This window comes from Diadema antillarum, unplaced genomic scaffold (genome assembly GCF_040938485.1).
Source record: "Diadema antillarum isolate AM-2024a unplaced genomic scaffold, OU_Dant_1.0 seq00001508_RagTag, whole genome shotgun sequence".
NCBI classification, from domain to species: Eukaryota; Metazoa; Echinodermata; class Echinoidea; order Diadematoida; family Diadematidae; genus Diadema; species Diadema antillarum.
In genome coordinates, this window is record NW_027272242.1 from 256,825 (window position 1) to 282,656 (window position 25,832).

Here is a 25,832-nt window from a genome sequence, read left to right on the forward strand (position 1 = left end):
GGGCGTATTAACAAAATGCGGTTCGCTTTTCTGTCATAATCGGTGTGCATTTTCATTGCAAAGCCATCGAGTGAGTTCAGTCGACAATATCACACAATGACAACAGGAGCGTTTTTCCTAGGGATTTCTCTTGCCACCTGATAAAACAAGAAGGTAACGGAATTGACTATTTTTGTATTTGCGTGATGTCGTCCTCGACATGATTATTTTGATAAAGTGAAGCATCCTTTGGTGTGGGGACTTACACGTCATGCTTCGATCCTAACGGGCTCGACATTGACATTTAGACAGGTCTTTCTTCATCATTGTTTACAAGCAAGTGTCACATACCAGACAGTATAGATTGCATTATACATTCCGTACGATTGTGTTCCCACTGTGGTTCAACTCATGTTTTCCCATATATACTACAGTTGAGTATAGTATATGCACACTGTAAATGGAGGTGTAGATCTGACAACGGACGTATTTGTTCAGTGATTCGTCGAACTGGCAGAAGAGGGTGAGAGATTATGGACGGAGCAGAAGGCGCATCCGTCGACGATGTGGACGTCGGGGCGAGGAGGATGTATCGCAAAAAGAGCGAGAAGAGCCTCACATCGCCAGAACAGAACACCGGATCGGCCAGCGTGGTAAGACTAATCAAAATAACACACTTGTCTAATTTCTTCATTGAATTGGCAAGATATACTTTTATTTGATATTGCGGCATTTACATCAATTTCAATGTACGATTATTAGAACCAACACACATCAACATTATAGGCGAATCGCATGTTTTGACTCTCATTTAATTTAAATGCATTCCTTGAAAACGATTGCATATTGTATTCAAGTACAAGACATGCATATTGTATTCAAGTGCAAGATGTCCATGTTCGATACCAACAATATCAATGCTCCACGATATTGGTTATACGATAAAACGTACACAAATACACGTCAGACCTTGAAGTTTAAGAGGTAAAAATACCTCAGATTTTATAGTGTCACAGTCAAAAGACGTTTTTGGTAAACGTGTCAGAGGTTGGAGTGACAGATGTACACTCTTATAAGGGTAAATCAACATTTAAAAGGGGCGAGGAGTGACAGCGTTTTAAAATGTTGTATTCACCCCTCTTCTTGCTGTATCTAGCACATCTAACTGTTGGATTGAGCTTGCCCCTTTTAAAACGCTGATTTACCCTTTTCTTTTTAAGAGTGTACAAAGTCATGGTGGTATAAAACATTAAATAAAGCACCAGTCAAACGGTGATCGAAAATCATTTTCCAAAATACACGTAATCACATTTTCAGCCGATTTGCACACACATACATTGTACGTTCAACTGTGATATATAGTTTCGTCAACACAGTGGAGAAGCTTAGCCTTATCACTATACATTAAAACATGTTCCTCTAACTTTTTTACCTCTAACATTGCATTACACCAAACAACAATATACTCTCATACCGATATTTTAGATGTTTGGATGCAATATGTATATGAAATATTGTTACGGTGCCATCATAATGAAAGTGTTACTTAGATAATGGTATCATCAGATTCTCTTCAGGATAATATGCCTGAGCTGTTGCTCTAATTTCTGTGCATATCAAAACAACCACGCGCAAAGCACATAAATTAACATATACTGTAGTACATAATAGTGTATAATACAAAGTTATATATACATGTACATAGATTGTATAATCATACACGCAAAATTTAATGTCTGGTTAGGGTGTACAATATTATGTGTGTTTGTCTGCATATGCATTTCTGTGTCTGATGCTCGTGTCTGATGTGTAACGCGAAAGACTTATAATGCATGTGTAATTGCAGTTATACTTTCATCTGCACGTCATTAAATAGCGTTCGGTTTGGGATGTGCATCATCAATTCATTTCAGTTGTCCTTCGCAGCTCAACGCTCGGGTATATTTTACGCCAGGATCAATACTGTTTCTGCCTATTAACTGCCTCCATGCATGGTGGGCGCCATCTTAGCGTAAAAGGGGGGAAAAAACTTTTTTTTTTCAAAGGTAGCTGTCAGAGCGCAAGCACATCAGTATGACGCATCTCCCAAAAGGCCGTAGGACGATCTCCGCTCTCTCCCTTTCGTTGTTTTTTTCTCTCTCCCTTAATACGATGACGACGTGACCGTGAAATATGCATAATACGATATGCATACAATGGCGTATAGTTTTTAATAATTCAGTGTGATGAGAGAATGTATGTATGTGTGCAAGTAAAGATTTATCATCACCATTTGAAAACTAGTGCATCTATATCACACTGTCTGATGGAGTACATTGCAGCTGCTTATACACTGTTAAACTAGATACCACCAGATTCATGAAGTACATGATATTCGTACTAAAGGGACGGAGCTACACAAAGCAGGTGAATACGATGAAATATGATTAAAGTGTGTATAGTCATTTTTTTTTTTATCACAGCGAATCATCATGCATCACTGTAGGCCTATATTTAAAAATCATACGCAGTTGTATCCGTGTCATTACAAGAAGACACCACGGTTACAACGTGAGGTGGACATACTGAAGTACATAGAGCATAAATGTGTATAGATACGTCGTTTACATACACACAGTGTACACACATACATGTACATTTGTAGACAGACAGACAGACAGACAGACAGACATATATTTTGTACAATGTGCCCTTACTATAGGCTCTCCCCCATGAGGCTCAGATACTCATAACGGATAATAAACCTATAAAAAAACACGACTATGCCTTAGAGTTTCATTATTATCTTGGATTAACAGAATAGATTCACAGGAATTACTCATTTATTTTCACAGAGATTACTTATGATAACAAAAAATGAAATGATTGTTATTGAGGGAAAGGCGTTTGAAGAGCTTTCTATAAGAATGGTTCAGGATTGTTACATGTTTCAATAAAGGCAGGGTCTACTGCACAATCGAATTATACTTATGTTCTGGTGTACGTGAAATGAGAATTGTATGACTCGATGATCTATAATTTCTTTTGGATATGTTTACGATTAAACGATCCGGCCTGTATATCTTGAGATCATCATTCTGAGTGATAAAGCAAGCTCTTCTGTTTTAAGATCATCAGTCATTAATTGTTCAACCAGAAGCCATGCAGTCTGGTAAATTTTCAAGCAAAGATTGAGTTGAAGGGACTGATTAGTGAGCTTGGATTGTAACCAGAGTCAAGATTGTAAATCACGACTGTTTGTCACAACACAAATCATTTCATATCTACATCAGAATCAATACCAGACCACAATAATAGAGGATTCACTGAGGACCGTGTTTAAGTAGACGTTGACCATAAAAGAGACGTCAGCGATGTGCGCCACTATATTTAGTATTCGGTGAAGACGCCTGAAAAGTGTACCCAAAACTTTTCCCATGACCCGCACACAAAGTTTGACAATAGTCGGCAAGAGGGGTTCTATGTTATCAGATGACGTCACAAATGAAAATATGCTCGTATAAACCAACAATGGACTTGATTTTAACTGAATAGGGCGTCTCACGAACAAGATGGTTTGTATCAACTGAAACTCGCTGTGCAGTTTCAAATTAACTTACTAGTACTTGCTTTTGATATGATAAAGAGTGCCTGCTCAGAAGAGAGACGTTAAACAGCACATTATTATATTTTGTGTGTGTTTGTGTAAAATATTGGCTCCGTGAAAATGCTGGTAATAATGAGGGCTCGACCTGTCTTCTCAGAAATAATGAATTGTGGAGAGCGATATTTAACTGATTGCTTCTTCCTTGTCTCGGATATATGAAGATCATCTTATTTACATTTTCTCATTGATATAAAGGACGAGGTTGATGCTATAGTGTCTGACATGTTTTTAGTTGTGTTAACTTATTTTGTCTGATGTTAATATATTTCTATAAAACTCATTTACGATCAAAGCTATCGAAGCAATGGCACGTCGAAAAGACCTGATGCACATAAAATTTTACCCATCCCCATCTTTATAATTTCTTGATGATGTTATACTTTGAACTGTCATCAAACATAAAATGACACACAATTACACACGAAAAAAAAAATGTCAGTTAGGTCTGATTTTACATTTTGAAGATGCTTCAAAGTATAGAAAGATTATCTAATCTAATCTAATCTTATTCCAGTAATCTACAATATACCAGCTATCGGGTCCTCCGTTATCTTTTAAGGTATCTTAACAATCCCGAAATGTCATTCAATTCATCATAATGGGCAATGGAGAAAAAGGACAGCCTTACTGTGTATAGTTGAGGCCATGGTATTGATGAAGTTTGTTTCTTTTTTTGCCAAGAAGTGTCTCACGTCGAGCGAAAAACAAACAGAGGAGAGGCATACAAACGTCATTTGCATTGCTTGCATGGGAAAGTATAATTGTGATAGGAGAGTTAAAATAAAAACGAAAGAGACAAACTGAAAGTGACAAACGTTGTGTCCATAAAGACGTTGCATGCGAACGAGTTCGTTTGGCGATGAATAAACATGTTGTATAGGAATGCAATTCAGTCAGATATTTCAAAGATGTAAACATCCTGGAATGTGTTAGCTTCTTTTTCCTGAGTTTTGATTAATTCTGATATCATGGTAATTCTATGAAGTAGCTCCCTAATAACGTCCGAATGTCGCAGGATACGTCGTCTTTTTCACGTCTTAAGCACAATAACTGACATGAGTGAATTTTGATTCGGAGTATATACCCATCACTCGGGCCCATCACGTTGCACTGAAATGCTTTCATTTACCCCCAATGCATCTCTTGCGCTGTTTTATTCCGTATGCTTAATCCTACAGATTAAAATGAAGAAGAAGAAGAGGAAAGCAAGAAACAGATTCAACTCCTTTTCACAAGGAGAGATTGTGAACGTGTCCTGTGGAGTTTATTGAAATCACCCACTTCTGTGTCTGCTTAAGTACACGAATATCAAGCACTCGGACAATCAAGTATCTTTTCTGATGCCCAAGAGCTTGTGAAAGTATGTAGCCAATGCTCAAGGCACGCCTCAGTACATGTTTTCTGTGTACTGTGACAAAGGCCTATTTTACTTGGGTGAGCACTCAGTCTTCATTGAAAAGCCTACTTCTTTCCTGTGTAGGTCTTAAAAACCGCTCCCAATCCAAACAATGGGAAGCTCCTGATTGCTTCAAAGAGAAAAGCGAAGAGAGAGCGCGTCAGATTATGTAACAACTGCAACTGAAAGGCCTCCATTGAAACCATTACCACTTGGCTAAAGGTCGTTAGATGTTCAGGTTAACCATCATACACATCTATGCAAAAGCGCTGGAGCGGGGTCGCTTATTGGTACTGTGGATCGTGCCCCCCCCCCCCCCCCCCCCCCCCGTGGATATGAACATCTATTATGTTCATGAAAACAGGGTATAGGGATATATGAAAAGAACGCACAAGAAATATTATCTGTTGAAATTTTTTTTCTAGATAGGTTGCATTTTTTCTTTTCTGAGTCAGTTTTCCATAATGTTTACATTCATATTTTGTCTCAGATCACAAAGACATTCTAAGGGTTGTGCAAATGATTTCACAAAATTGTGTACGAAAGACAGCGTTAGATGTGGGGAATATGTTTTAGGCATTTAGTGTGTGTGTGTGTGTGTGTGTGCGTGTGTGTGTGTGTGTGTCTGTCTGTGTGTCTGTCTGTCTGTCTGTCTGTGCATTTGTGCGTGTGCAAGGAAGAGGTGATGAAGAGGATGTGTCACGACAACGCTAACATTTTGTCATTGCTATATCGACATGTCCAAGATTTACCTCAAGTCACATGATAGCTGAACTGGCTATATTGTGAACAATATTTCTTATCACAAAAATAGCACAATACCTCTGCTATGAAATCAGGGGCAGAGTCAACTTATATGCTGTAGTGATGAGCTCATTGAAACATACCTCAACAAGACAGTATGGGGGATAAATCGTTATCCTTTCTCCTTGCTTTACAAATCAGAAACATAGTTCGCCTGATTGCTCTAAACAAGACAGGGGATAGGTGCGAAGATGATCCTTAAGAAAAGGAATGTGGATCGATGTCAGTGAGAATAACTCCATTCTTTCGCCATCTATGGCCGAATTCAATATCCCAGCGGGGATGAAAAAACGCATCTCGTACATACAGATCAAGCACGGGATTAACACCATTACAGCCGCAGACAAGATTATGATATCATGGGAAGTGCGGAGCAGGGAGGTCCATCTCCCTGGAAAGGAGTTGCATGAAATCTTTGTTGTCGTGGTGTTCATGGTGTTGGAGGGTTACTCTAATGGCGCCGGTTGGCTCCAGAGTCTATGATAGATTTAAGTATCGGGCCACACAACAATGTAAGTGAGCTCACCGAAAGGTGTAGCACTAATTCTTGATCACAAGTTTTAAGCCTTATGGCTAGTAGGCCTAAGTCATCATCTCTAATCAGTTTGCTGCAAGAAAGCAATTAAATCAAAATGGAGCAAGAAATACCAGAGTGACCAGACCACGCATGGCCAGAATGATTACTGTCATGACTAGTACGAAGGAATTATAATATACTTATCATTCAAGCTGTATGTACTGCGATGCCATTACTGATACTGATGATAATAATCATGATGTCGATAGTGAAAATAAAAATAAGAATAAGAATAAGGATATCCTCGTCAATGTTCTAATCACTCTTGTCATTGTTAATACAAGTTACAATACTGTAGTAGTAGTAGTAGTAGTAGTAGTAGTAGTAGTACACGTCTATAATAAAGTTAAAGGCATTATTTACCATTTGCAGATGAAACAAAAACCCAGCTTTTTAGTGCTTCAAAATAGTTCTAAAAATTTGAGGTAGGCTAGGGATAGAAACAACCAATATTAAAAACGCTTAACAGTATAATCAATGTTATAGTGTTCAATATACAAAATGTGAACAATGGTTACAATGAAAATTGTTTCTAAAATAAACTTGTATACAGTAATGGTTATTGAAGAATATGATATCTCCTTATTATTTTAGGCTTCATTGCGATTTTTTTATATGGTATATGGACCCACACATAATATGCATTAAAATAATGTGATAACTGGAACATTTTTTTTTTTAAATTACTGCTCCCAATGATAAACAGTACCTTTAATTATGATGATCGAAATATTGACAACAGTATACAAAATGAAATGTATAGTAAATACTACCGTTTTCCTTACCGTAAAGAACTGTAAGCATAATCATCTTGGTATCACAAATATAATATCATATATATTTCCGTGTTACTAACATGATTAACAAATGCCATCCAATGGAAACATGCAAGTGATATGCTCAGGATATAGGGAAAAGGTACATGGAAGCATATATAGGCTATAGGGAAAGGTGTATCTCAATATCTTTTGTTAATCCTTATACTTTCGCAGTGATTACCAGATTGATGTCAATTACATAATCTTGGTTTTGATGTGTGTGTGTGTGTGTGTGTGTGTGTGTGTATGTGTGTGTGTGTGTGTGAGTGTATCCAAGTATGTGAATGTATTCAAGCATTGTACACGGAAAATTGTAGAAGAATGATAAAATACACGGCATGTATTTAGATATTCATTTAGCCACATAAGTGATGTCTAGGGTATCATAAATCAACATAAGCCAACTTACATTTGCATTGTATATACATTGCAGGTCCTTCGATGCAGCATTTATGAGTAACGAGACAGCTACTGTTTCAAGTCTTCGCAAGATCAAATTGATCATTATCAATGTTGCAAGAAATTTATACTTGTCTACATTATGCCTCGAGCAATCCATAAAAATCAATTAGAACGAAAATACACTAGCTGCACGTCAATTTATCTTAAGTTATAAACGTTTGTATGAAGAATACAACCATGAGTTTGAAGATTTCGTCAGCATTGTTTTGATATAAAAGGATATCATATACTACTAGTACACACAGATATTAATTCTTGCAAAGATTGTATATTGGTACCACTGATCTCGGGTAGATATGAGTGATTGGCACTTCAGACACTCACCTTCTTTCCTATGTTTTCTTTGAAATGGTTAATTGCAAAGCCCAAGGTTGGACCTTAGTGTAGGGACGGTCCTATCCCAAAGTTCCTTTTATTTGAGCTATTTGTACAAGTTATAGGAGACCCAACCCAATTCCCTGCTTCGTTGGTTCACAATAATGGGGCGCCAATCTAGAGAATTCTTTAAATTCTTTTTTTTTCGGGTCATGTTTTTCTGCATGCCTCCATTGCATGTAGAGAGTTCGTTCTCTGAAGGGTATAGTGTATTTTTGTGTGTATCGTAATATGGGAGACGAGTTTAGGATTTCGAATAGAAAGAAATGTCAATGTATGAAGGATACTTTCTGGATATTCATGAAAATGTGAACCATTATTCTTCAAATTCTTCAGTTAATATAAAAATGTCTTGGGTTGCTGTGATCGGCTCCACTGCTCATATCCGCGTTAATGTGTGTTGTATCAAATTTATTTGTCATATAACAAAGCCTTCATGAAAAAAAGTAATTGGTTACGTTTCACTTACTACCAGTTAGCTCACATGACTAGAATCAAGTTTGAAAGCTGTGACTTTATGACACACTGTCATGTACATGAGTATATCCCTTAAACTGAATGAAACGGGCACAATGCATTGACACTTAAGAGAGTGCAATATGGAGCATGCTTCTCCTTATGATTATTCTCCTCCGTCATTCAATTAATGAAAATTTAATACAGTGTGTCGATTGACCTACTTATATCTATTTGTACGATACTAATGCATGCATGTGTACACTGTAATAAATAGATGGATCGATAGCAATGAAATGACGAGAAACAAGTCCACGTGAGTCGTCTGAAATTTGTGCGTCTGTTGTGTAAGCGAAAAAGCAGTTTCTCTAACACAGTGTCCATCTCTCTCTCTCCCCCTTTAACTCATCACTGCGTTCTGGAGTACTTCTGCTGCCGAATGATCTTTTCCCCCTGATATAGGCTCCTAATGACAACTCTGAATTATACTGCGTATATATACATGTACTTATAATCATGCTTATATAATTGTATTGACGAAAGATTACGATTAACTTGCTATAAAACTAAAAAGCAGCGCCTATTTATTATTTACTTTTGGTGTTCTAGCACTTGTCAATATTAAGAGGCAGTTATGCACCTATAGTGATTTTGAGGCTTTTTAGCTGCATTCACGCACGCACACACACACATACATACTCACACACACACATACACACACACACATACATACACACACATACACACACATACACACACACAGAAAACTGTACATGAACAAAAATAGATCTCACGGAAAAATATGAAATACTAGCAACGAATGATGAAGTCATAACAAAAACAGGAAACCGCATCACACCGCAGAAATATGTTTCTCGGATTGGATGGGTTTACATAAACTTCTTCTGCCTTCACTTTTTTTTTCTCGTTTTACAGGTCCAATGCAATCATACACCGTGTGGAAAATGCAGCTGTGTTAATAGACTAGTGAGAATTTTGCCACAACATTTCGTTTAAACGCCTGTCAAAGCGATTGGTACAATTTTTTGTTGTTTTAGACAGGGCAGAGCTAGGCAAAAACTGCCTTTTTTTCCAGTCAAGGTTTTCTCACTTGATTTTGGTACTTTAGACCATACTTAACAAAATAAGCTTCTGCGCCATCTTGAAATCTGTCCCGAATCCAAGATGGCCGCCAAAAATCCAAAATGGCCGCCAGAGGACCTAAAAAGTGCCTTCTGTGGTTAAGATTTGTCTGGCGAAGGGTTTTTTTTTTACTCTATTTGATGATAAATGGTAAGAGAAATAAGATTCAGTGGATTAAAATTAGAATCAGTTTCTTTTTTATTGCGAAAATCCAACATGGCCGCCAGACGCAGCTCCCGAAATTAATAAATGTCATAATAACCGGAGGGCCAAACCCTAGAAACTCGCTTACTTAACGAGTGAGTTCCACTCTCTCTACAAACTAAGTAGACCATGCTTATTTTCAAATTTTTATTGTAACAAACAACATACCACTGGTCTACCTCAAAAAAATTTGTTGCGAAAGCCTCCAAATCCAAAATGGCGTCCAAGATGGCCGCCATATTTACTGAATTTGCTATTTGAAAGATCGGAATTTGATAGAAACATCAGATTTCAACAAATGTGATGTCATATGAAAGAGAATAAAATCTCCTACAAGTTGATACCATTTTTGTGGGCGATTGTGATAACTGGATTGAGATTTTAAGGAAAAATATTCATTTTTTGATATTTTTCTGAAAAAAGGAAAATCATGAAAATGCTTGATTCAGCATAAATCAGAAAAAGACTGAAGGATTATCTTGAAACGTTTTTAAGAATTTTGCTTAACATATAATTAATATTTGGAGAAAATTAGGGGTCAGTGCGGTTCAGGAGTTATAATGTCTCAAACTTGAAAACTCACTATGTAAACATTTCCACTTTAGCTGTGACAAGACCTTGTTGGTCGTAAAGAGAGTCTGTACGCGCCAAGACTACTACACGCACCACTGGCACTGACGCTTGTAGCAGTGCCAGTGTTGCTTGTAGTAGTCTTGGTGCGCGCAGACTTTTTTGACAAACAAGAGTTTGTGCCTGCAAACTAACTTTTCACGCCAAGTGGTAGCTTAGGTAACGCCGATCGCTATCATTTCAAAGTAGATTGTTCTGTAGCAGATGAGATGAAGCAAAAAATGTCTTTCAAATAGAGGTAGAAGCTTGAAACAACCATGCTATAGAAAGTTTAAAACAAAATTTGGATCAATCTCTCAAAAACTTCAAGATTGCAGGCCATCAAAGCTGACATAGTTTATTGCGCCAAATTAAATGTATTATTTTAATTTTGGTACAATTTTGTCTGTTGTGCTATCTATTTATAGTTTTTATATATTTTAAAAATTGTAGTGCTCTTTCAAACCATCATGGGTTTTTATGGAGATATTTTTAAAACCAGTGATATTCAAAACTCCGAAAAAGAAAAAAAAAATCGAGTGGAAGTTTCATTTTTGAAGGAGTTAATAACGGAAATCAGTAAATTTAAAGTACAATTGGAGTGAATTTTGAGTGAAAATTTTCATTTTCACTCATTTTAGAGTGACCTTAGGGATCACTCGTCACTTTTTGAGTGATCCCTGAGATCACTCTAAAAGGAATGAAAATGAACATTTCCACTCTCGAGTGATCCTAATATCTAAAATGTGAAAGCATCTACCAATGGCATTAGTTCAATTCAATTTTGACACTATATATATATATATATATATGTATATATATATATATATATATATATATATATATATATATATAATGAAGCCTAAAACATATGGAGATATCACCATTTCTTTTCAAGAAACCATAACATTGATAACTGTTGACAACTTAGTATAAAAAAACTAGAAATGTCGCTACGGCGACTGGTATGCCTCCGCCATAATGCATGGTTCTCCTAATAGGTCTATAGTACAATGTCTTGACAATGTGTGATGACAGTCTCACACAATTGGCAAAATATTAAAATGACAGGTTTGCCACAAATCAATGTCTTGACAATGTGTGATGACAGTTTCACACGATTGGCAAAATATTAAAATGACAGGTTTGCCACAAATGTGCTGAATGTTCATTTTCCTAGAACTAGGTTCAATTGGATGAATGATTAAAACGTCAGAGTGCAGGTATTGGGGGAACTGATGATTTTTACTTGACTTTTGACCCTTTTATAAGTTTATACATTGAGTAGTTTTCAAGGTATTGAGAAAAAGTATAATTTCAGTATCAAATGGTAAAACAGCATTATCTAAACCTGGCCTTTGACCTTTGACCTCACAGTTCCAAAGAGAATCGCTGTCAGGTAGAACATGCATAAATATGTATGTTTCATGATGATACCTTGAGTTACTTTCGAAATATGGAGGAAAAACTGCAATTAAGCACTTTCACTTGACCTTTGACCTTTTGACTTTTGACTTTTGGCAAAAACTTCCCACAGAATATATATTTGGTAATACCAAGGAGGTACTAGGCAAGTACCTCCTTGGTAATACATGCATACATCAAGTTAAAAAAACAAACATTCAGGCATTGCATAAATATAAGTAGTGATATTTTGAGGAGTTGACCTTGACCTTTGACACCCCCGACCTTTGACCCATGACCCCCAGCTTTCCTAGATAATCACTGCCCATCGGTACAAGCATATATATATACTAAGTTCCATGAAGATACCTTTAACCATTTGCGAGATATGGAGAAAAACATGAAATTTCAACCTTTTTTTCACAAAATAACCTGTGACCTTTGACCTTTGACCCCATGACCCTAAAATCCAAACAAAGTATTATCCTCCAGGATATACCCTCATACCAAGTGTTGATGTAAAACCACCACACGGTTCTTAAGATATCGACAAAAACAAAACGGGACGGACGTCCGGACGTACGTCCGGACGTACGTACGGACGGACGGACGGACGGACGACCCGAAAACATAATGCATCCGGCCACTTCGTTGGCGGAGGCATAAAAACATATCAGAACAATCTATTTTGAAATAATAACGATCAGCGTCACCTGAGCTACCACTTGATATGAAAAGTTAGTTTGCAGGCACAAACTCTTGTTTGTCAAAAAAGTCTGCGCGCACCAAGACTACTACACCCACGACTGGCACTGCTGCAAGCGTCAGTGCCAGTGGTGCGTGTAGTAGTCTTGGCGCGTACAGACTCTCTTTACGATCAACAAGGTCTTGTCACAGCTAAAGTGGAAATTTTTACATAGTGAGTTTTCAAGTTTGAGACATTATAACTCCTGAACCGCAAATGGTACTGACCCGTAATTTTCTCCAAATATTAATTATATGTTAAGCAAAATTCTTAAAAACGTTTCAAGATAATCCTTCAGTCTTTTTCTGATTTATGTTGAATCAAGCATTTTCATGATTTCCCTTTTTTCAGAAAAATATCAAAATGAGTGTTTTTCCTTTATATCTCAATTCAATTATCACAATTGCCCACAAAAATGGTATCAACTTGTAGAAAATTTTATTCTCTTTCATATGACATCACATTTGTTGAAATCTGATGTTTCTATCAAATTCTATCTTTCAAATAGCAAATTCAGTAAATATGGCGACCATCTTGGACGCCATTTTGGATTTGCAGGCTTTCGCAACAAATTTTTTGAGGTATACCAGTGGAATGTTGTTTGTTACAATAAAAATTTGAAAATAAGCATGGTCTACTTAGTTTGTAGAGAGAGTGGAACTCACTTGTTAAGTAAGGAAGTTTTTAGGGTTTGGCCCTCCGGTTATTATGACATTTATTAATTAATGGCGGCCATGTTGGATTTTCGCAATAAAAAAGAAACTGATTTTGATTTTAATTCACTGAATCTTATTCCTCTTACCATTTATCATCAAATAGAGTTTTAAAAAAACCATCCCCAGACAAATCTTAACCACAGAAGGCACTTTTTAGGTCCTCTGGCGGCCATTTTGGATATTTGGCGGCCATCTTGGATTTGGGACAGATTTCAAGATGGCGCAGAAGCTTATTTTGTTAAGTATGGTCTAAAGAGCCAGAATCAAGTGAGAAAACCTTGACTGGAAAAAAAGGCAGTTTTTGCCTGGCTCTGCCCTGTCTATTTGTCTGTGAAAGCTGCTCAAAGGAACGCGTAAACACGCCTGCAATAACCATATGACTTGACTATATCATGTGAAGGTATAGTCACAATACATCAAGTGTTTATCAACGACACAGCATGATAAATCACGATATGGAGCCACTATACAATAAACTATTGTGATCTAACCTGGCAGTAAAATTCTTATTATAATAGATCTCTAGAGATCTAGCTAGGCTTTCTGTATGAAAACGAAGCCTTTTCAGGGAAGAGGAGCTAGAGCGCTACGCCGCATTCGCTCGCTTCTGCATAAACATTTCCTGCTGTGAATATTGCTGTGAACTACATACGCTCGTTCAATCATAAGTAAATTTTATCCGCAATCCACAGCGAAAATAATGCACTTTGATGAGCAGTACTCTACAGCGAATACAATTTTGCTGAAAGTATGATACGGATTGTTTACACAGGTCCGATGTGTTGGTCCTATTGTCTTGTACAATTTTAATTCTTACGACATGCTCTATGACAATTGAAAGAAAATATAGTTATGTATACAATAGGAGTACAGATTCATTGGGCTTGGACTACATAGATTGCCATCGGATATTATTGGGATCATAAGTCAGCGTGTATTTCCCTTTAAGGTTTTCAATGTCATCAGCTGACAGCATCAAGCGTCCACACTTTCGTATACCAGAAGTGAAAACAGACAATATACCAAGGTAATGGACAAAGTCAATCACTCAAGAGTCCAAACCTTGGCCGAATGATAATAAACTGAAGAGTTTGAATGTGTACTGAATGCATTGTTTTATTTGGCCGTGGCTGTGTTCATGAAAAAAAAAGATAATTGCATGTCAATAACGTGTCGTGACAACAAAGACATAAATGGTACAAGTATATGAAATCAACGATACCAAACGAGAAATAATGTGTTCAGAGGGGCCTTTGAAAATCATTGATAACAACTTGAATACGTTCACTGTCAAAAATACAGTGTATAAAGCCGAATCAAAAGTTCGGCCACGAACAAGATTGATATTGAGAAGGTTTTATTTGGATAAATGTAAAACGCACAAATACACACGCACACACACACACACACACACACACACACTAACCCTTGGATTGGAAAAATTGTGAAATAAGTTTTCTTCGTAATGTTGTTTCATCCTCAACAGAGGGTCCAGCTGAAAAAGCTGAGCGACCAGGACATCGCGGACGCTAAGATGGCATCTGTGTTCGGCGAAGCGAGCTCGTCGACGAAGAAGCCGCTGAAGGTTAACCCGCTCTACGATCGGAACGGCACGATGGAGGTGCCGGCCAACGAACTTCGTCGTAAACGAGCCGGAAGTCAGTCGGGTTCGTCGACCACGACCAGCGGGACAAGATCCGATCACCAGTCAAACGGGTCTGTTGTCACGGTATCTCAGGTATGTTGCTATAAAAGACGACAAGCTCAACCATGATAAGCAATTAGCAGTTTTTATAATGCTTCCATCGCTAATTATTTTGCATGTAGGCCTACATTAAAAGATGATATCCAATATAAGGAAACTATAATGAAAAAATGAAATGTTCTTAAGTTATGAAAATGAAATGGCATGGAATACTATATGACGGAAAGTTTTCAGCCCTCTCTGTGCCAATGAATGAAACGTGCAGAAGCTTCACACACTCTGCATACTGCATTGATACGGCATGCAGAGGGTTAATCTCACAGTGCACGAGATACGCGGCCCTTAGCTCCTGAAAAGGCAACTCTGTCTGTTGAAAATCGAGATGCCCTCTTTAAGATACTTGTTATTGCTTACGTGAGACATCACAATACATGGATGATCTCTTATCTGCTATCAATGTTCAGATACCTTATCTCCGTGAGCATGTCTGGTTTTTACTCGCTATCACAATATGGACACACCCACTTAATCTTGTGGAAGGACATGTTAAGTCCGAAAGGGATATTTATAAATCGTCATCCCCGTCTTGATCGGGATTTGATTACAAAGGAATCGAGACAAACTTAGACACAATAGGTTGTGGTTGGTAGGAGGTGCTTCGTGTACAATGTATGTCAATGGAGACAGCAAATCTATACAGGGTTAAAAAATCTTAATTTTGCGTACGACGAGCATAAATTGCTTTTGTTAGTTGGACAATACATTTAACTGTTGTTTGGGATGTGAGTCGTTGGATCAAAATATTCTAACTGTAGCAAGAATGTTATAAAATGAAATTATTTCTAGAAGGAAACACCCCGACACCTGTTGCTATAACTGGTGCCGCCTGTAGTCTATAATGGAGTCCTTCAATGGTCAGTCTATCATTGGCTAAGGACTGTGCAAAAATGACATAAAATAAAACCGTTCTAACTGAGTAAAACATACTAAGATTGATTCAAAAAGACTTTAAGAGACAACACCGGGTTTTCACCGTGTATTACGCTCTCAAGTTGCGCCTATACCAATGATCAAGATTGATTGCACACGATCTTGAATTGTTAGAAAATGATGTACATCATCAAGGTTTTGTTTATTCATTGAAAAACATAGATACGAATTTAGTTAAGCAAAGAAAACTAAACATACACTGATTTATCTTTTGTGAGCCTTAAGTAAATACCTTTAAAAAAAGAACGAAAAAGAAAGAGAGCAGTTTTTTTAATTGACTCTGCGCATTATAGACCCCATTCTAAAGCAACCAATGTATATTCTCAATCACGAAATGTCTCTCTATATTCGACTGTCTGAATACGCCTTTTCTCCTGGTATGCTAATTCGTCTATACTCAGTGTCTTTTCTTTGGTATGCTAATCTGTAAAATAAAAAAGAGCCCCCCTTTAACTGGACTGGAATCTAAAAAGCCGCCACTGTTGAGTGAATTCTTTCATTGAGAGAAAGGTTTGAGTACAGAAGGAATAAAAACGAACATTTCTCCCACCTTCGTGTGAGCTTGTAAAAGCACAGTGGGACACTTTCGGTATATCCGACCCGTAAAAGCCTCTTATACTCCGCTCTATACTGCAGTCCCGTGAGACATCTATTGATACCAACTTCGACGCTGCAAACTTTGATGGCATAATACAGAAGCAGAACCAGAAGGGCGACACATTTCACTCTTTATCATTCTGACATCGCGTTCAAACCCCAGAGACGTGTTATAGAGGGAGGATATGAAGTATCACCATGTTTCATTTTCTCCGTACACAGAATATTCCTCCCACTGGTCCGAGCGCGACTCCGACTCCAGAAGGTAGGCGTGTCCCTCCCGTGTCCTACGGAGAGAACTTCCAGTTCAGGAACACATCCGCGCAGACGACCCCAAGGGGTAACGCCAACAACCCTGAGGAGCGGAAGAAGGTGAGTCAGTGCATGTCGTTTTTTTTTTTCCATTTTGACAAAATTTCCCCTTTTTAATCATAAGATAAGCATTCATCTGATGTCTCATATCGCAAAGCCATAAAACAATGCAGTGAAAAAGATCACCAGTTTGTTGAAAAAAGACGTTGACTATCTACGAGTATAAAAAATAGAACCCGCGGTAATTTCGTTGGCGATGAACATACTTTTTGTTTGCTCCCCACATTTTGTTTTCTTAAATCAAATGTAGGTACAATTATGATGGGAAGAATCCCAATGTTTTGAAAAATGGTTGGTTTTGGAATCAAACCTTTAATCCCGAGCCTTGGTGCCAATATCGAGTGAAAATTGGTTTTGCATGTTGCAATCTCTGCTCGTTTTTCGAATCAGTTGAACTTTGAAATTCAAAATTCCTGAAATGGAAAAATGGGGTAAGACAACATTAACTGGCGTGTATTTTGGAAGTAACACGTGCTTTATGTGTTCCCTTTTAATCGTGATAGACGTTTAATCGTTGAAACATTACGACAAGGTTTCCTTGAATATTGCATGCTTTATTGATGTAATTAGAACTTGTAATTGCAACAGGTGTATAATACCACAGCAGAGTTGATTTGTTTTCAGGAGTTTTATCTTAGATAGTTGTTATCTTGGACGGTTTCAGTTATTTTCAACTACAACGACAAAAAAAAAGGGGGGGAGGGTAGAAACATTCACCACAAACTAACAACTCGAAAGTGGAACAAGATATCATGCGAAATATTAATGCTATTTCTTATACAATTCGCTTGGCGACCTCCAACTAAGTGGTTAACAATAGTTGTATGAATGGTCTTTAACCATTTCCATTTGTTTTCTATGATTAATTTTAGGCTGACTTGGGTCGAGTACTCCCAGCAAGAGTTCATAAGGTGAGTTGTTAACTGCTAAAGAAGCTGTATTAAATACGAGAAGGTGATTTGTTTGAAATATTTGACCATGTGATGATAGATTCGGTACGTGATTTTGGCTGTCTGTTCTAACTGTCTAACTTTAGGCGTTTGCAGTGCTCAACGTTTTGATTTCTTTATAAACTCATTTGTATATATATCTCTCTCTTTTCATTCCTACCATTACAAATTAAAGGGAAGGTACGAGTATTGGCTGAGATACGGATTTAACTTCTGACATTTTTTTTTTCGAGATACTTAGAAACCACTTTCTGAAATGTAAAAGAGTGTGCAATTCTAAGAGGAATTCAAAGTTTGTTTTATGAAAATTAGCTTTGAAATGGCAGAGTTATCAAAACACAAAGTAGACAAAGCTACCCTATTACAATAAAAAGTTGATCCCACCTTTTATTAGGATTGCTTTGTTTTGAATATCTCAGCCACTTCAAAGCCAGTTTTCATCAAATACACTTTGAATTCCTTTTAGAATTATATGCTCTTCCATATTTCACAAGCGGTTTCTCATTATCTAACACAAAAAAAGTGTATAACCTGAAGCCCCATTTCAACCAAACTATAATGCCATCCCTTTAAATACGTGTTCGTCTTATGTACTTGCATAGCTTGTTTTTCTATCGATTAACCTGAATACCAGATTGCAACATTATCTTAAAATATATTTTGCCAGTGCTTCCATGAATCTGTCAAACTGTCTCGTGTCTTTGTCTCGTCGCGTGGGATCTTCCAGTTATGTAAGAACATTCTCATTTACTGAAAGTGCAATTTCATCCTGCATGTTTAAATTGGCTGTGTAAGAAAAGAATAAAACAGAACGGCAAAGGTATCATCAAATTGGAAATAAAGAATGATAACGCCAAAATTGTGGGTAAATGAACCTGTCAGAACATCAGTTACTTTGGCTTTACCGCATGCGTACTTTCGGGTCGCTACTGTAGTACGCCTGTATTTCTTTACTTTTCGTTTGGATAAGTTGGTTCCCCGACGCCTCTTCGCCACCCCCGTCAACTTCTTAGCACAAAACATAAATTTTTATCCACCCTGCAATCACACTAATAGGCATTGCAAATTTGATCGTTATTTTTCTTCCACTCAATCACAGGACAGCCAGCCGCGAAGCTACTCGCCGCCAAAAATCCCATCTCAGAGCCCGTTCGTGAATCCACACCAGGCCGCCAACGGTGGCGCCCATCCGTACCAATCGCCCGCTCCAGTCATCACCAAGACGGAGGTTGAGGAGGTCATCAGGAGGGCCCGGATTCGACGTTGGTGGCGATGCATCCTCCTAATCATCCTTGCCAGTCTGGTCTTTGCACTCGTCATCATCGTCGTGCTCGTGATGACATTGCGGTGACTGAGAGTCAGATATAGGACCGTTTGTGTATCTTTTCATATAAACGTTCTTGAGGACAAGCCAAATATCTGGAGACTAGACGCAGACGGTTTGGGACCGAGACGAATGCAACAAGTCGTCATGACGTTGATCTATAGCTGAAGAGTCTCATTGATACAGGGCGCATCGAATTCGCAGCTGCACCTTAGCCTCACAAGTTGGTTGTGTGAGGCTATATATATATTTGTGAGACATATACTTTTATCACGAGTTTGAACTGGGCCACTTGTGAAAGTGGTAATCATCAAAGGGCAACAGTTAGCACACACACAATGACGATATATGCTTTCGTCTGATTAGGAATTATGATCGTGGCCGGCGGAATCGGGGGGGGGGGGGGCACTTTTTTTTGCACCATACAAAGGAATACATAAGGTGTCACCACTTTGGCTCCCCCCTTTTTTTTTACCCCGGAAGTGCGTAAGTGGCATTAGAAAGAAATAGATAGAAACCTTGAAGTGTGAGCGCGGTAAGATTATGTTTTTGGCGACTTTTTTTATTGCTTGTCAGCTGAAGAAAGCCGGAAGTGGAATGAGAAAGATGAGCTGAGGACCATTTTTTTTTTTGCTTGTCAGTTGAAGAAACCCTGTTTGTTCAGAAGTTGCGCTTCCGAAGGCCTTTTTTTTTTGGCTTGCTATTGATAGCTCATGAAACCCGGAAGTGCCCCCCCCCCCCCCGTTCCGCCGGCGGTGATGATATCCTACCAACCTAAATTCACAGGGTACCACATTGTCATTACTTGTAGAGGGTATGTTATTGACCAACATGACAGGTAAATCTCATTATTTGAAATAGAAACATGACAAAAAAGCCAATTTCATCCCACGTAGCAGCTGTACAAGAATGACGTGACAATCATAATACATTCCTTGTAATTCCGACTTCTTTCTATCACTTTTTTCCCCTCACATCTTATCATTTTGTTATGAATAGATGGATATTGCAGGGCTGTCATCATCGATGTCAATGAACACAAAGAAGTTGAAACATCAGTCCAATATTAATATCAATGATAATAATGAGGACGTTGATGATAATGATGATGATGATAATAGTAATAATAATAATAATAGTAATAATAATAATAATAATAATAATAGTAATAATAATAATAATAATAATAATAATAATAATAACAATAATGAATGAATGATGTTGTTATTATCAATATAATCATTATCGTGTTACATTGACACGAAGACAACATGCAGGGAGCCGTTTTACTCGTACATGTATGAATGCGACGTAGTAACCGTAAAGAGCCCCTCTTTCTAATCTTCTACCCTCCAAAACATGATTTATTTCACATTTCTGTATGGTTATGCTTAAGATGCATTAGGAGTATTTATTTAAGCATCATCAAAGGCAGAAGAGGTTTATCTTATGTGACTGTTGAAGAACTGTACAAATGCGCACAGCATGCAACAAGGAAACAAATTCGGTGGTTGACATTTTACCTGACCATAAATGCAGTACATGTAAGGGGTACATTACAATAGGCCTGATGCACTCTATCATTTCTATCATTATATGCCTCTTAACTGAAATGACAAAGTTTGAGTGGTTGTATTCTTGTTTATTAAGATTACTATAACGTAATTCCAATTATTCAAGTTCTGTTCGACGCGAGTTTATTCGTCCGCTGTGCATCATTCAATATCATGCTTCTTATACTAAAATCTTCCTCGTCAACATGAACTGCACAAGACCTGTGCATTCTCCCAACTTGCCCAATCTGGTCTATTTTCTTACTGCCGCTGTGACGTGATGCTCGATATTGTTTTCACACATCAAATCAAAAGTTCGGTCGACAGTTGTAATCATTCATTTCTGCTATAATTACGTACAGTGTATACTGATATATAGCAAATATTTCTTCATAAGAGGAATATTCCACCTGAATGTACTAAAGCAAGCGTCCTGTAACAAAACCAGTGCACAGCCACCTGGAACAACAGTTGAATGCCTTTTCTGGCACACAATGAAGGGCTAAAAATTGCAATGAAATTGACATAATTTAAGTGAATTTCCGTATGTTTCAGGTACTCTCCGAGTAACTATATCGAAAAATACTGGTGTATTAACAAAATGTAAGTGCACATATTTTATTCATGCTTGGACAACGATGTATTTTCGTTTCTTTCTGAAACCGTGCATGTATGACATGTCTTAGTGCAGTTAGTGACATTGACAATAATTATAATTATGATTATATAAAGGGAACGACTATCCAACAATTACATAGAAGGTAGTTAGTAACGTCCGCAAAAGATTCATGTTTGTTGATGTTCTCATTGAAAGACATCTAAGGGCATTTTAAAATTTGTCCATAGAAAATCAACCAATGTTTGAGAAATTTTTCCTTCAGAAAATGATTACAAACTTAGTAATTATACAAACTATTATTGCCGATAGTCACAATTAAAGAAAAAAGCAATAGAGAAAAGTGTAAATGGATTATTAATATACTATGCAAATGTGATTTGTTCCTTTACAAAATGTGTAGTCCATATTGAATTTCATGAAAGTGACACACTTTACTTGGAGTGACCATTTTTCTTGTCTACCATACCTTCGTCGGCTATTTGACTATCAAGAAATATTCCATCTACCTCCAAGATATCTTACTTGACACACGCATTATGCCAAATCCGTTTTTATAGATGTTGAAATTTTAAAGATGAAGAAAGATAAATTGAGAAAAGTGACTTACAATCATGAAAAGTTTGAAGTATTCAGTATGCTATCTAATGATCTAATAGCATGATGGAATAATGTATCCAATGAAATATATAACGTATCTTTCTTTGATGTTTTATCTAATACTTCACTACTCTTTTTAACAGATTATATTTAATGTACTGCAGTATTCTCTCATAAAGAAACCTAAATTAATACTTTTTTCACATCTTGCTGTAAGAGTAACTCACAAGTTGAAATCAATGTATGTCTTCATATAAAGATCTCGCCACTGCGTGATTACAAAGTGAAATCACGCACAAATTACTTGTACTTCCTAGACAATTAGAAAATATTTTAAGTGTGAAATAAGCAAGCGTTTCAGTAATTTTTGACACATATATTAGCACCAGCATTTTAGGAAGTAAACAAAGATGTATTTACTGAATTCATGATAGCAAAAATAAAAAGTGATAACAGCACAGAGAATTGCTTGCTAAACTATAGATAGGCAATACTTGCTACGAATGTGGCAAATTATAAGCTGTAATAGTCTTTCGAGTACGTTAAAGATGCTGCGCCAAGTATGGTTGGAAATGAAATACACAATCATCTACTGTAGTAACTAGATATACCGCATACATTTATTTTTGCTATGTCTGCTAGATTTATAAAGTCCTTTTTAATATGATGTACTTCATCTGATCGTATTTTACTCGTAAAAAAAGCTTACTTCAAAAGTGTTGACAATGCTTAAAATATGTGTGCATTGTGCACAGATGACAGTCTTTCAGCAAGTTTTTAAAGGATACAAGTACTAGTATTTCTTTACAATATTGCAGTTTCCTGTCAATTCCTACGTAATTGTTATTTTCACTGATGCAGACTTTTATATCAATTGCTACAGTAAACTTGATGTTATATACTGTACGAGTTGACACGAATGTTATTTCTGAGGTACGTCCACACAATTAGGCAACACATTTGCTAAACACAATTGCAATGACATCACGCAAGCAATAACATTAGTTTTATCACATTTATTGAAATTTTAACAGTAAATTTTAAAAAGTCGAAGTGAACATGGCAGAAAACTCTCAGAATGGTATATACGATGTCGGTGCCTACACAAGCTAGTTGCTTGACTATATACCATATTTTGAGTAATCACTTTACTCCAGGTACTATAGTATCTAAACAGTACTGACAATCAAAATGTGAAGAGGTTTCAAACAAGACAAGGTACCGTTTGTCATCGCTGCTATACTTGATAAATAAAATCAATCTTCATAGTTGCTCCTATGTTTTGATACTCAGGTATGTTGATGTCTTATATACCGAGTTACATGAAATAGATTAAAAATCCTGACTGAATATTCATGATGCTACACCTGAAACATTCTTGAGTATCAAAACATAAAATCCAACTGTGAAGATCGATTTTATTTATCAAGTATAGCAGCGATGACAAAAGGTACCTTATCTTGTTTGCATAATCATGATGCTACATCTGAAAAGTTCTTGAGCATTAAAAGATACATATCAACCACGAAATTTGGTCTGGTTATCAAGTGTATCATTGATGACAAACGATGCCTTATATTTTGTTTGGCCGGATTGAATATTCATGGAGCTACAACTGGCACATCCTTGAGAATTAAAACACAAAAGTCAACCATGAAAATTGGTTTAGGATAGCTATCAAATGTATAGCATCGATGACAAACGATGCCTTCTTTGTTTGATCTGAGTGAATATTCATGACGCTACATCTGAAAATTCTTGAGTATTAAAAGACAAAAGTCGGCCATGAAAACTGGTTTAGTTATCAAATGTAGCATCAATGACAAACGATGCCTTCTTTTGTTTGGTCTGAGTGAATATTCATGATACTACATCTCAAAACATTCTCGCGGTTGCACCTAAAACATTCTTGAGTGCATGTACTAAATGATAGAAAGTAACCATAAAATTGGTTTAGTTATCAATGTACCAGTGATGGAAATTGATGCAAATGATTTTGTTTGGCCACACAGTGACACATCCAGTAAACCTAGCATAAGTCGACACACATTAGCCCAGAGAAAATCTGTCGACTTACACGAAAGTAAAACGAGAACAAAACAAAATAGTAAGATTTCAGTTGTGTTTTTTTTTCCGTTGCCTCGACACACGCAATTTGTCAACTTGTATACACGATGTTGACTTTATGCAAGATTTAGTGTACATCAAAAGCTCATCCTCTTTGGTCTAAAACATCATCTTTACAGAATACAAAGAATGTGATTTCACCATCTCCCACCATGAGCACTTTGCTTTTTTTCTGTTCAGTACTGATTAAGTATAGGTGCATAAGTGATTTGAGGCAGTTGTCTACTTGAAAGAACGATCACATAATCTGGACAATCAGAAATTCAAGCCGAACGATCACTTAATTTCCATGGTTTTGTATACACATTTATATTCTATTTCTATTCTTAGATTATACAAATTGTAAATATGTCATTACAATGCATATACAGATGGAAAATTACCTTACCAAACACATAGAGGGCAATTCCAGACCAGATAAAATTTAGTCTTAAACGAAAGAGAAAAATCTGATAAGCACAATTGAAAATGTGATCAAAATTAGCTTAAAATTTGAAAAGTTATGAAACTGTGAAGTGTTGCTTATTTTCACAAAAACAGTCCTTGAACATTCAATATGAATATGCAAATAAGTGAGTTGATGATGACAACTTTACATACAGTTTGTACACAAAATTTTTTTTTTCTTCAAATGCAATTAAGCCCCAGTCTCAAATCCTAGTATACCAGACTGATCATTATAAAGTTATTCAGCCAGGAATAGCATTGTTTTACACTTTAATGGCAGAAAAAAATTGCCTTTCATCAGTATGGTTGATGAAAAATTGTGAGTTAATAACATTGTCGGCTCACTCATTAGCATACTCATATCAACTGCTTGAGAAAAAAATAGTGAAAATTCACAATATCATGTCTTCCCTATTTTTTTTTTCCGGATTTTGATCTGTGCTTATAAAACTTGCCTCTACATTTCTGGAATAACCTTTAACTGGTCCGGAAATGACCTTTCATGTTGTAAAAAGGTCAAATTTTGTCAAAATAGTAACAAGTCCTTATGCTTTGATAACATATTTTTTTCTTTTCTTTTTTTGACCTGATTCTGCACAATAGTCCAGATTAAAAATAACACTCTGGGAAAGCTCTACATATGATTTTCATCCAGACGATAGATTTACAAAGAAATTATGAAATGGGAATTTTCAATTTGTGATTACACTGTACATGTACTTGCATGACTGTATACTTATATGTGTCTCTTCTTATTTTCCTGTACATGATGACAGCCACATAAAACAATAGGGGAAACACTCTCTCAAATTCGACTTCACAATGACTGACTTGGGAAGGGCTGAACGATTATTTGATTCATAATGAAATGAATTTGGCTATTGATGTCACATTTGTTGTTATTGGTGTTTTTTTTTGTATTGCTGCATACCCACAAATGGATGGCAAGGTACTTACAATATTACACACATTTCTCACTATCTCTGAATTCCCATGCCTCACATCATAGAAACCAGGCAGAGATACATAGTAAACACACATGATGTTCCAATACACATCTACACTATGCCCAGAAATTATCAATATTGCAAAAAATTTGATGGAAGACTGGACAATGGAAAATAGCTTCAAGACAATTATTTATTTAAGAGGTATGTGTACTAATGTCATTGACACAATACAAACATGAACGGTGGTAGCTAACTCGGCAAAGGAGA

At 36.8% G+C, this 25,832-nt stretch overlaps 1 protein-coding gene across 1 annotated transcript; it reads left to right on the plus strand.

Moving 5' to 3' along the window:
* The first annotated feature begins 512 nt into the window (after positions 1-512).
* On the plus strand, positions 513-19,299 carry LOC139710202 (uncharacterized). The gene is made up of 5 exons (XM_071622134.1): positions 513-632; positions 14,821-15,072; positions 16,849-16,998; positions 17,871-17,909; positions 19,048-19,299. Exons 1-5 carry the CDS (start codon positions 513-515, stop codon positions 19,297-19,299), a joined length of 813 nt encoding a protein of 270 aa, XP_071478235.1.
* The last annotated feature ends 6,533 nt before the right edge of the window (positions 19,300-25,832 follow it).

Coding starts and splice junctions, on each gene's coding strand:
- LOC139710202 (XM_071622134.1), top strand. CDS start 513: ATGGACGGAGCAGAAGGCGCATCCGTCGACGATGTGGACGTCGGGGCG. Junction 15,073..16,848: donor CTGTTGTCACGGTATCTCAG/GTATGTTGCTAT, acceptor CTCCGTACACAG/AATATTCCTCCCACTGGTCC. Junction 17,910..19,047: donor TCCCAGCAAGAGTTCATAAG/GTGAGTTGTTAA, acceptor ACTCAATCACAG/GACAGCCAGCCGCGAAGCTA.